At 42.4% G+C, this 13,823-nt stretch overlaps 1 protein-coding gene across 1 annotated transcript; it reads left to right on the forward strand.

Annotated features, from left to right (window-relative positions):
• The first annotated feature begins 4,535 nt into the window (after positions 1-4,535).
• LOC126161381 (trypsin-1-like) lies at positions 4,536-9,591 on the forward strand. Its single transcript, XM_049917159.1, has 7 exons — positions 4,536-4,596; positions 5,090-5,188; positions 5,890-6,023; positions 6,798-6,889; positions 7,573-7,679; positions 8,509-8,708; positions 9,320-9,591. Exons 1-7 carry the CDS (start codon positions 4,548-4,550, stop codon positions 9,461-9,463), a joined length of 825 nt encoding a protein of 274 aa, XP_049773116.1. The 5' UTR covers positions 4,536-4,547; the 3' UTR covers positions 9,464-9,591.
• The last annotated feature ends 4,232 nt before the right edge of the window (positions 9,592-13,823 follow it).

The raw sequence follows: 13,823 nt of genomic DNA on the forward strand, positions 1-13,823 counted from the left end.
CATATCACAGCATCTTCTTCCCGTCGGTTAAATTTCGCGTCTGTAGCACGTCATCTTCGTGGTGTAGCAATATTAATGGCCAGTAGTGTATAAATGTCAGTAGTTTGGTTACATCTCGGCGAAGCAATTCGTAATATACCTCACCGCCACTGTTCCACCAGATGCGTGACATTGTCTTTTGAGAATGCACGCAGGTTTTTGTACGGGGAGCTTCTGATTAATTTGGTCTCAACCATTCCTTTCTTTTCCTTGTGTTATTATAAAGACACCTTTTTCCGTCTCCAGTAACGATACAGTATGGAAATGGTCCGTGTTGTTCACGAGGCAATTACTGACGTGTAAGCAGAGATGCAGATATAGCAATTCGCTGATTTTTGTGATTTTGACTTAGAGCATGCGGTACCAATGCAACCGATTTTTAGCCTCCCCCGTCGCTTGCGTATGTCACATGATGTTGGAATAAGCACAGTTCATCACATTTGCCATTTCTCGTGTACATTGACGTGGATCACTGTGGATTAAAGCGTTTAAACGATCTTCGTCAAACCCCCGAAGGTCTTCCTGAACATGGAGAGTCACGTATGTCAAAACGATCCTCCTGAAAACGAGTAAACCATTTTCTAGCCGTCACTGTCCAACGACATTATCCCCACACAAGACACAAACGTTTCTGGCTGCCTCCGCCTCTGTCACCCCTCAATTGAACTCGAGCAGAAGAATATATCGACAGTGTTCCGATTCCTTCACTTGACACTCCATTTAATAGCATCCACAGCTCCACTCACTATCTCTAAATCACAAAATGACAATATCTAAACTCAAACACCAACAGTGAAACACGAATAAAGGTGATAATCGGTAAGTAAACCAACATGTAAAAAACGCTAAGAACTTATGCAGCAAACTTATATCATTGTTTAGCTACAGGAAAATAAGTAGCCAGCCCGGTTAGCCGCGCGGCCTAACGCATGGCTTTCCGGACTGGGAAGGAGCGCGTGGCCCCCGGCACGAATCCGCCCGGGGGACTCGTGTCGAGTCCGGTGTGCCGGCCAGTCTGTGGATGGTTTTTAGGCGGTTTTCCATGTGCCTCGGCGATTGCGAGGTGATTCCCCTTATTCTGCCTCAGCTACACTATGTCGGCGATTGCTGCGCACACACGTTCTCCACGTACGCATACACCACCATTACTCTACCACGCAACCATAGGGGTTACACTCGTTTGGTGTGAGACGTTCCCTGAGAGGGGGGGGGGGGGGGTCCACCGGGGGCCAAACCGCACAATAACCCTGAAAGAGTGGTTGGGTGTGGTGCGGCATAGGGGTGAAGAAGTGAACTTCGGTAGTCGTCGTGGGGTTGTGGACCACTGCGGAGGGGGCGGAGGCTCTCCGTCGTTTCTAGGCCCCCGGTTAACATACAGTACAATACAATACAGCAAAATAAAGCAGCAGAATTTCAATATTATTCTTTACGTACAAGAAGACAGTTGCAGAATTCCAGTTTAAATATCTTGTTTTACGGTTGTGTCTTAAGTTTATAATCAGAGTAGATTTATTGCGTGAAGTATATTTTGGCTTACATGTTTCATAATTTTGTTGTTGAAACTTGTATTGGAGCAAACTTCATTGCTTTCAGTCATACTATTTAGCTTTTCATTTGTTTATGCAGGGATCACTTCACTATGAGAAAAGATTTGTCATCACAGTACATTAAAAATAAACAACTCAGAATACACGTACACTCAGAATATACAGTAACTTTGCTTTTAGGATAATAGGACAGATGGTTGACCGTGACCTTGATGATAAAACCATCCCGATGTTTGCCTGAAATGATGTAGGAAAACAACGAAAAACCTAAATCCGAATGGCCGGACGGATCTAACTCCGCCGGCCGTTGTGGCCGAGCGGTTCTAGGCTCTTCATTCTGGAACCTCCCGAACGCTACGGCCTCAGGTTCGAACCCTGCCTCGGGCATGGATGTGTGTGATGTCCTTAGGTTGGTTAGGTTTAAGTAGTTCTAAGTTCTAGGGGACTGATGACCTTCGATGTTGAGACCCATAGTGCTCAGAGCCATTTGAACCATCTAACTCCATCCTTCCGTGTATGAGGCCAGAGTCTTAATAACTACACTGCTTCATTCTGTCGGACTCTATGGTTCACTGTTCTGTGATTTACACACGATTTTCTCCAAATAAATTACAAAAAAACTCTGTTGCGCTTCATTGCCGCACGCAGTAATGAAACCTGCTGGTGACTTCTGGACCACGAACATCTTGCTGCGCCTCTCGCACTAGCTCCAGATTTTTATGAAAACTGACTCCAAGTCTGTAAGCGTGAAACTGTGCCCCACTGCCCCACGGACCTCTTCACTTCCTCCATTCAGTCCACTCAGCATTCCCCAGTGATGACTGAGATTTTGCGTTTTCAATTTATTGGACAATTTATTGTGCAGTTTCATTACTTAATATAAAATGATGTTTTATATATACATTTTTTTGATAAATATCAGACCAAACTCGCCTTTGATCGATAATTATGTGTCGAACGATTAGTGAAATACTTTGTAATATTTTCCATAATATACTCAACGGACTGCCAAGTGTATTCATTTGGAACAATAAGGACACCCATTGTTTTTAAATAGCTTTTTACAGAGAGCAAGAGTACTACCTCTAATTACTATTCTTACAGCTCTTTCCTTTAGTTTAAAAACTGTGACCATTTTTCGTGCCATGACTTCTTGACATATGAGACTGCTTTTTTAGTTTGATCTCAGAGTTTCGCACGTCCACTGCATTATGACAGGACAGCAAGTACAGTACGTAAGACGACCTAACTGCCCAAGTAGTATCCTCAGTATTTGCTCCTTCCACTGCTCAAATAATTTCCCTTGTTATTAATTCGCATGCTCGCTGCAGAGATACATGTCTGTACCTACCTATCGATTTCTACAAGCATAAGTGTTTTTGGGTAGCATGCTTGAAACACAATAGCGTGTCTTGTTCAAAAATGTTCAAATGTGTGTGAAATCTTATGGAACATAACTGCTAAGGTCATCAGTCCCTAATATTACACACTACTTTAACCTAAATTATCCAGAGGTCAAACACACACATCCATTCCCGAGGGAGGACTCGAACCTCCGCCGAGACCAGCGTGTCTCGTCTAGTCTGGTGTGGTCGGTGTGTGGCGCGGTGCTATGTTTGGTAACATGGCGTCTGGTTGTGAAGAGGATGAGCACATTTTCAGTACGTGTCTGGTAGTAATTCACAGGTGTCACGTAGTTAACGTGTATTTATTTTCTTGGTAGCCGTTAAGACGTAGTAGCGAAAAATTTCACCGATTCTCTCATGGTTTTAAAGCGCGTCTGCTCTGTGGAGAAGTTATCTTTCTCCCTTTGTGAAGAGAGTAGACTTCGATACGCTGTACAGAATCGGTTTGCTATTAATACGTCCGAATGGAGTAGAACATTTAAATCCGCCAAACTTCCTGCCAATGGCCGTTATCCATTGTTTTCAGCGTTTATAGATTTTCTTTTGTATCAAGTCTTCAGATGTAGAAGCTTTCTGCGCCATATGCTCTGGGCACTAATGCTGCTTGTGTCATTGTGGCTTCATTAAATTTTGTAAATAATTATATACTTTGAATTTCCCTGCCATTACGTTCCTACTCAAACGAAATTATGCTGACAACGAGTTGCACTTTGTAGTAAGTGCAACAGCATGCGAAGCAGTGTACACTATTTCACAATAAAGTTAGTACTTCGTAAACTTATTTTACGATTAATATCAGATCTTGCACCAACTACGCTGAACATTTCGTTCCCATCTATCTACGCATGATTTTCAGAACACAAGGTAAGTGACATTTTTACGGAGCTAGCACACTTATAGTCCTTCACCCTATCAAACGACACTGTTACTTCGTGTACCAGTGAACTTTTGGTAACAATATGTTGGACCGTGCCCATTGCATGCAACAGTGCTATAAGCAACGTTGGTTATAGGTTTTTTTTGTGTGACTTCAGATGTTTGCTACGATTGATCATTTTTACGTAAACCAATGAACTAATTTTCTCCGAAGTAAGTCTGCCCTCTGACTATTGTAGTGATATTGCGTTACTGTAGAAATTCATGCGCCATAATTTGTTTAGGAGAGAGCATTTCACTTCAAGCCTTATTTCGGACTTACTTTTGTAGGTAATCCGTTTTCAAAGCTGGACAGGGAATTTACGCATTCTTTGCCTCTGTACCGACTGAAGATATAGCTTTTCCTTTACAACCGAACATGTCTAAAGGACATTCTTGACGCATTTGTAAAGAAATTATAGTAATGCCGCAGAAGACAGTGGTCAAAGACGTTATCTAAAATCAAGATTTCAGTTACCTGCTCTGACGTATGAATCGCCAACGATAAGATCAAGATGCAATACTTTGAGCCAATCACCATGCTTCTCAGTGTAACGCAAGGTCAGCTGCTCACGTGTTATCGTGGCTGGAGGTGCATATATAAACACTGCAGACCTTCCAGGCCACAACACACCTCAACATGCTCAGACAGACAGTCCTCGTCTTGGCCCTCGTCGCCTGTGTGCTCGGTGAGAAACCGTAGCGGAACAGAATGCTGTTCTGATATTCATTGTTTTAGTTTTAGTGAAGTTACAGTTGCGCTGTGGTTTTTGTAACAAGTTAAAACGGACGGATTAATCTTGTACAGAGTACCGAAAGTTGCATCTTGCTAGCAGTATTCTCGTGACGCAATCTACGAGCAACATTCTTAGAGTAACTTTTCTGTCATTGGGCACCTATTTCAGCCATCATAGCTCTTTTTCCTCTACATTGCAAAGCTGGTTTGAGCACAATTTGGGTGGAGAGTCAAGAAATGAGCGGCAGACCTCCATCACACCTCGAAGATCTTCCTGAACGTAGACAGTCACTAATCTCAAAACGATCTATCCTTTGTCAGTTTTCGAAATGAGTTAGGACTGCTCATTTGTGAGGACACTGATCACGATAAGCAAATGTTAAGGTTTCAGTACGTGGAGAGACTGCATTGAAGGGTTATCTGAATGTTGGTATGTTTGTCTGCAGGTTCGACGCTTCCAGTGCGTCGTTTGCCGCACACTGGACCAGGTCGGCGTTTCGCTCTCTCCAGAGGGCGAATCTACGGGGGTCACGACGCCACCAGAGGTGAGCATCCATCTCTCCTTACAACAAAGTATTTGGTGAAGGAAACGCTGTATCTGTCTAGAGACGCCCATTTAACTTCTTTTGCGTCAGCGCCTCCAACACACTAAAATGAACAAGACCTCCAGAATAAAAAAAATGAAAAAAATAAAAAACTCTTGGGTCGACAAAACTGGACGGGTTGAGTAGTAAGTAGTATAAAAGTTTAATTTACACAATAGAGAAGCAAACAACAATCGATCGTGAAATCCTTCGTTTTATTATGGAAGATCTAGATGTCAACTATTACGTAGAGATCTTGAGCTCAAATAACAACAGGTGGTGTTCGTCCGAAGTGCCACTTGGTAAACATTATTGGTGTAGAGCTTACAGGAGGTAAGAATGGAAGCCCTACAACAATGATGTTTACTACGTTATTTATGCCTCAGAATCAATGAAAACTACTCAAAAATTAGCTGTCGGAAGCGTAATGATATCTGGATAACAAAAACACGAAATTTTGCAGTTATAACGTTAGAGCGGTTGGTAGTTGTACGTTCAGTTTCATCTTTTGTCGTATTCTCATTGCAACTTCCTCAAATCTATAAATCCTGTCCGTGGGTAGCCTAACTGAGGAACGGCAGGCGACGCTACTAATGGTGATCCGCTTGTCAAATTCGGCGCTCGAGCAGAGGTGTGTTGACAACTCATGTTGATCTTCGCAGGCGAGTTTCCGTACCAGGTGTCCCTGCAGCACGTGGCGCTGGGTCTGCGGTACCACAACTGTGGTGGCTCCATCCTCTCCAGCAATGTCATTCTCACCGCCGGACACTGCGCGGTCAGCATTGGGAGATACATCGTGAGTATGACCACTGTCACACTACACCTGCCATTTTGCCCCAGATGCTTAGACCAAGTTAGTGGGCTAGATTTGCAAGTTCAAGATGTGAAACACACGTGAGAACAAATGTATTATGACTTTCGCCGATGTTTTCAAATTGTCCGGATATAACGATAATTTATTCTTATTACGAATCATTTTGCTAGGTTATTCAAACATGGCTTACGACATAATGGACACTATCATTGCTGGTTATTTCATATTTGCCCATTAACGTCGGTCTTGCAAGTCTCCTTAACTTGGAGGAAGACAACCAGTCGACACCATGTATTTCATGAACAGTAGTTTAATTCTACAATAACATGATGTTACCGCAGTGAAAGCGAACAGTATGATGTGCCCTCAGAATAGCGTAGATGCGGTTTACTCTCAGATAATATGAATCTAATGATTTAACCCTCATTTATTACAGCACATCACTTTCACTACTCATGGTACACAATTTAATCCCACGTAACTTGTGATGCAGTGTTGCTTCTAATCTGAAATGAGACAATCACATGATAAAACGAAACAGAGCAGCATTTTGCGGGCCACAAAGGCCGCTTCATACGTAAAACATAGTCGCAAAAAATAAAACCGCCTTTCATTTAGTTGTACAGACGAAACATACCGCCATGAATATTATTTTCTTCTTAAAGCACATGACAAACTGCCTCACAAGGTAAATATGTAAATACACTCTACGCAAGCAAATTTATCCAGGATGACTATGTAACATGTCGTTGACAGGCCGTCGCCGGAGACCACGACCTGAGCAGCAATGAGGGCAGCGAGCAGGAGGTCGGAGTCTCGGACCAGATTGTGCATCCCGACTATCCTGGGTGAGTGCGTAAGCTTGGAACCTCTGGCAACGTTCTTAATAGAACTGCGATATTTTCAGGATGTGTAAGTCGTGAGTCGTGAGTTACTGATATCCTATCTTTCACAAAACTCAATTAGCTTAATTGTCACAACCAAAAATTATTTTAACTACGGTAGCGAATGCATAGTACAGAATGCAGGTGTGTGACAGAAGATTTTCCATAAGAATTTGTAGAATGTTTATACACTGACTGAAGAGACAAATGAAAATTTTTGGAGTTACGAGGGAGGTTCGCTAACGTGGTCACTGCAGTTCTGCGAAGCCACGGTGCCAGGGAAGCGTAGTGGTTAGCGGATCTGCCTAGGGAGCAAGTAACTCGGGTTCAAATTCCAGTTTTGGAACAAGTTTCATTTGTCGCTTCGGTCATCATAAGATATTTGGGTTCTGGAAAGGTCTCTCGAACAGCATAGGTTCATCTGAGAATCTGTAGATGTAACAAGTCACGCTACCTGAACAACTGCACTATAAGAGTAAAATTACCGATATCAAAATTCGCCGAGGAATTCATTTGAATATAACGTATTTCCTTTTAATAGCGACTCCTATAATATGTTTTGTTCAGTATGATTCAACAGTTGTGGCTTTTAATAATAATGGTTGCGCAGTACTGTGCCTACAGAAAAAATTCTTTTTTTTCCTCAGAGGTGTAGCTGCAAACGACATCGCAGTCTTCCTGTTGGAGTCTTCTCTGTCTCTGGGAACGTACGTCCAGGCCATCAGCTTGCCGAGCGCCGGTTCAATCCCTGCAGGTACGCCAACTCGAGACCGCACTCGTTAATTTACTAGCAGACCGAAGGCTGTCTGTCCTAATCTACAGCATATGCGGTAAACTATTCCCCACAATTGTCTAGTTGAACCTGACCTTTATCTGTACAGATGTGTGTACTAAATCTTCGTAACTTAGGCAAGAGATATACGGGAACTTCTTTCGTCATTAAGTCACTGATAAGTGTTCAGTCTCATGCGTATGGCAAAACATTAACTGCGAGTAATTTGGCACCTTTGGCTTTAGTGTGTTTTAAAGGGTATCATTCCTTTGTTGTCACTTATCGGACAATTACCATTCACAAAATAAATTTCGCAGTACTTTCGAAGATTACGGGAAGGTAACGTATAAAGGATTAGTAACACATCTTTCTCCACATGTGCTGTTGTCAAAGTCGCATTTGACATTCAGTGTGGAATAAACGGCAAATGTAACGTATTATTTTGGATAAGTGAGTCACTTTTAGGGCTACACAAGCATAAGAAACCAGTAAATATATTCTTGAACGTTAACGTTGTCACAAAGAGGAGCTTAAGGTTTTATGTCTCGTTGATGTCGAGAGCAAGCTTAGATTCCGAAAAAATTCGGGAGGAAACTGGATGCGAATTTTGCAAAGGCACTATTCGGACATTTGTCACAAGCGGTTTCCAGAAACGGTGGGAAATCTAACCTGCGTAGGTGAAGGGATGACATTGGCAGAAACTTTGAATCTTAGGTATCCTTCAAAGCTGTTTCAGTTACGCAAAGTACGGTTAACATTGTGACGTTAGACCAGTAACTCTACTGCAAAACACTTTTCAATTTTATATCAGGTGGATCCATTGCCGTCCTTTCTGGCTGGGGTTCAACGGAAACGGCCAGCACACCTGACATTCTGCAGACTGTCGACGTCAGCATAATCGACTATGAAACTTGCAGCCAAAATATCGACGACCTGGACGTGGGTTCCAACCCGCTTACGGAGACTATGGTCTGCACGGGACCAATCTATGATGGCATCTCCGTCTGCAGTGTAAGTCACAACTTGTAATATTTTCTTTTGCTTAGACAAGGACGTTACCTATTTTTAAGTTTATTTATTAATGAAGATCTAGTTATCCTATAATTTGTAAGCAATTACCGTTAACCTTGTGATAAAAACTTGACTATATACGATGTACTTTGGGACGGCGTGAATTGTGTTTATTCGTCTACCACGAACCCATTTTAATTTTGTTGCTGTTACTATCCGATGTGAATCTTTTTCTCAAGTGTTCGGAGCATTATAGTGCGTTATTTCAACAAACAGTAACTCCAATTTACTGTTACTTTACCTCTGTACGTTTCATATATTGACACCAAGACAACTGTTTTGTTAAATAGCTCCTGATTACTTTGGAATGGTCTGCAGGCCGACGACTACAGCGATGCTAAACATATTGTTCTGTTACCCATTCAAACTAAAAATAGAGAACGATATTGTTTTTTTCATTAACTCAAGATCTTTTGTCAGGTGTCACACTTTCCAAAAACAGAGGCACTTAGCAGATATTATTGAATGAGTTTACAATAATTCCACAGCAAGTTTTTTGCCTGAAGTCTTCAGATACTTTTACTCACTCTCTGATGTTTGATCGTGTTCAGGGTGACTCCGGCGGCCCCCTGGCGCAGAACGGCGAACTGATCGGTATAGTGTCCTGGGGAGTGGACCCGTGTGGATCCCCAGGCGCTCCGTCCGTCTACACCAGAGTATCCGCTCACCTGGACTTCATTAACCAAAACTCGTGAAGAGTCCCATAACTTGCGTAGGTTTCAATACATTATGTCCTCAGACACAGCTTCATTTTGTATCAATGCATTAACTACACCTGAATGTCTGAGAAATCCGTTAATAAATGCACTATTCTAAAACCGTATTCAACTTTTTTGTGATTAACAAATTTTGTATTAACATAATAGTTCGTGTACTTCATGAAATTTACAAAAATAATTGCAGTGTGTGAAACATATCTTATGAAAAGCATCTAATGACAACATCTCATAAAACGAAGCGACGTACTACTCAGCAACTTATATACATTAATCCATATACACAATTTTAAACATATTACTCAAATGAACCTCTTCTTGCTTTATGAAACACGACGCATAATCCAAACAAAGCAATACATTAGCCCAAAGAGATAAACTACTTAAGCATGTATTCCCCAGCATGGATACAAAAATCATAGTGTAGTGTATGTGGGGCTGACAACTAGAAAGCTTAAAACAAGGTGCAAATAGCGTATTTCCAACAGTAAGTATAAAAGCAGTGATTCTATATTTGCTGAACGAGAGAGAGAGAGAGAGATGGAGAAGACATAACACATAACCAATCATCAGAATAAATTATCACTATGAATGGTCCATTCCAAAGAAATAGAACCTATATTTAAGAAAGTGTAGCGGAGAGGATGCGTACGATGAATGGCCAAATACATAAAGAACTACTCACAAGAGGTGTAAAAAGACATTACTAAGGGAGCAATGCATCCTTCCATATGAGAGAGTTACAAATAGCTGCCAGTCGCTAATTTTTTGCATCTGCCAGCAAGACCGAGGCCATCCAAGCAGTATTGAAACAAAGGTTGTTTATTTTGTGCAGGTGTATGTGCTACTGTGAGGCTACGGCTGAGCCGTCGACATACGCGTCACGCAAATTTAACTACAGTTGTTGTACAACAGATAACTTAATTGGCGGAATTTGTTAAACAGCAGTGGCTTTAACATACATGAACCTTGGTGCTCTAACTCACAAAGATGATAAGGTAGGAAATTTATCAAACCGCTAAACGAAAAGATGGTTACGATACAGACCTATTTATTAAAAGTCCCTGTAAACGTCAAAGTAAATACATGTGCACGAAGACAGGGAACTGTTATATTCATTATATACTAACACTGATTATACCTGAATTAAAATATTAACATTTTGGCAAAGATTTTCTAACGCGTGTGAGATAAATACTTTTGAGTAAGCGTAACTTTTGGGAAAACAACTAGGTTCGAAAAAGTCTCACAGTGATTGCCAAATGATAATCATGGATGAAAGGCAGAACTACTAGAAAGAATCGCACAGGCAGCTACTGTCTTGACTGAGCACATGATGTGCATGCAATTGCTAATAAACGCACTTAAATTACAAATATGAAAGTCGTAACATTGATAAAAAATGCCTGTGCTGTAACTCAGTTGGCAAATGCTGTGGTTGCTGACCAGAGAATGGCAGTGAATGAATGGCTATGATGGTAGCCTCCACTGGAGGCAGCTTTCCATCAGAGCTTGGAATTGGAATACCTCTCTTGAATTGTGGGCCGCGCGGAGTGGCCGCGTGGTTCGAGACGCCATGTCACGGATTGCGCGGCCCCTCCCGCCGGAGGTTAGAGTCCTCTCTCGGTTATGAGTGTGTGTGTTGTTCTTAGCATAAGTCAGTTTAAGTAGTGTGTAAGTCTAGGGAACGATGACAGTAACTTGGTCCCTTAGGAATTCACACACATTTGAGTATATTTTGTATTGTGGCGTCAAAGGTGCTCTGACCAGAGTGCTGCTGCAACACGAAGAAGAAGAAGGAGGCTAAGACTGAAACCAAGACGGACACTCTACTCTGGCACTGTTAGAGAATGCCTTGTGTTTGATTGTCATCATCTATGACAATAATTCGTCTGAGTGATGATCAATCAGAGCTCTTCTTATCATGTTGCAGTGTCCCTACGACACGTAGTTTTAATATAATTAACCACTAGTAACGGTTTTTAGTGCTGGAGCCGTAAAATGGGCATACTGATTCCTGCAACTGGCACAGTCATACGAACAAATGAGCTGGATTGTCTCTTCAGGCTCAGCCTCACAGATCTTATCCCTGAACCATTCCATGTCCAATAGTTCCCAGGATACAAGCTTCCTGCAAGGTGCAGTGCATTGTGATACTGTATGCCCTGATACTGTTAGCTTGCGAACTACCTCCCTGGAACTGGTGGGCACCTCATGTTAAAAATAGTCTTTCATTGCTCAGTGCCTCTCCGACATTTAGGATTCAAACACAGACGCTGCTGTCCAGCAGAGCTCGCTCCATAAACAATATACCAGGCCCAGTGGCTTCTACTTGGCTTCCTTCCCTTGCAACGGCAGCTCATTTATTCTGAAGAGGATTATAGCCCCCAATGGCGCAAAACTGCCTCTCTCTCCCCTGTTGCGTAGCATCCACTCAACATTCATTCAATAGGATTCCAAAGAATAAGAAATTAATATGCACTATTAGTATTTAGACCTGGCAGTCACTAATGGTAATTTTCACGATACTCATACTGTCAATTCTAGCTCGCGACTAATTCGACGAGTTTACCAATTTCATGAAGTTTGTTTATAATATACGGCAAATGAGACAACACTGATCATGTAACACACACAGTCCAGCTACATAGTAAGATTAGGCTGACCAGTTGAAGAAGATTCTTTCTTGTCAACTTTAGAGAGAACAAGTCACTCTCTCAATTATTATCTTATTCAAGGCTACTCTTTAACTATCTTATTACAGCATAGACATCATTTCTGCAAGTTATCAACATGAGCAGGCACTGACTGGAGTATGTACATTGTTAATTCATACAGGACCTTCGAATAAGCACAGTAAATCTTGCAGTGGACATTTGGGCCTTGGAAGCCATGTGCAGCTATTAAAGTGCTCAAAGCGCTTACTGGGGACAGAACGCTGATCTCAAGAATTTCTCAAGGTGGTGTGCAGACAATGCTTTCGGCCGAAGCGGTGAAAAACTGCCTACCTGGATCTACCTGTTAGGTATTTCTGGACTTGGCAGGGACAGGGGTGCAAGTGATAAGTGGATCACCCAGCCAAGACATTTCGACAGCGCTGTAAATGGCCATTATGCAAAGCGATGACGTCTATAAAAAAAATCTGGGGGTTTCCTTTATCATCTTCGCCCAGACGCTATTGGGGATTGTCAGATGGTGCCATTCCTCTGTCTGCCAAGATTTAGGAAAGCCTCAGGCCTTTGGAAGAATTTTAGGATGGAATGCAACATTTGTGACTGCTCTGCAATGCTCTGTGTTGGGACACAAAAGTATTTCTCTTAGTTTAGACAAAGCCCCAGTTCAGAAATGCTGTAATGTTTGGCTTGTCAAGATAATGACCTCTGTGGTAAATGTGTTATTCAGTTAAGGCCTAAATGGAAACTCAAAACATGTTGCCTAAAGTGGCTGTTAGGCAAACAATTCATGAGCATAATGTCTTCTCCTCCCCACATGGAATTATATGAGTCATGGATTGGTTAACTCTCCAGCAGGGAGGGACTTTGGTTAGGATTGGCTGGAGGATAGAGTGCAGCGTCCCAAGTTGTTCCAAGCGAACGTTTGTTTTAGGATAGCTTGCTGTATGTAACTTTGGGGGCTGACATCTAGCGGCCTACCTGGGAGACAAACGAGCATCTGTCACTGCCTGCTGTGGGAAATCTATTTAATGTCTCTGACTGAACGCGTACATTCACGACCTATAAGAATGTACATAAAGGATAATAGTTTTTGTGTGATCGCTTTCACAATGTGTATACTGCACTTTGCTATATCACCATCTATGGCCGTCCTATCGCCCTCACCCCCACCCTTAAGTACCTTGGTGTCACCCTCGACCTTCGCCTCTCCTGGACCCCCCTATCTCCGGACAATCCAAGCCAAGGCATGCTCCCGGCTCCGTCTCCTCAAGCTCCTTTCTGGCTGGCTGTACATGGGGTCTGGTGTACCGTAGGTCTCTAGACGAGCGTAGCATTCTAAAGGATTGGAAAAGGGCACAGGTCATCCCCGTTTTCAAGAAGGGACGTCGAACAGATGTGCAGAACTATAGACCTATATCTCTAACGTCGATCAGTTGTAGAATTTTGGAACACGTATTGTGTTCGAGTATAATGACTTTTCTGGAGACTAGGAATCTACTCTGTAGGAATCAGCATGGGTTTCGAAAAAGACGGTCATGTGAAACCCAGCTCGCGCTATTCGTCCACGAGACTCAGAGGGCCATAGACACGGGTTCACAGGTAGATGCCGTGTTTCTTGACTTTCCCAAGGCGTTGGATACAGTTCCCCACAGTCGTTTAATGAA

This window comes from Schistocerca cancellata, chromosome 2, assembly GCF_023864275.1.
Source record: "Schistocerca cancellata isolate TAMUIC-IGC-003103 chromosome 2, iqSchCanc2.1, whole genome shotgun sequence".
NCBI lineage: Eukaryota > Metazoa > Arthropoda > Insecta > Orthoptera > Acrididae > Schistocerca > Schistocerca cancellata.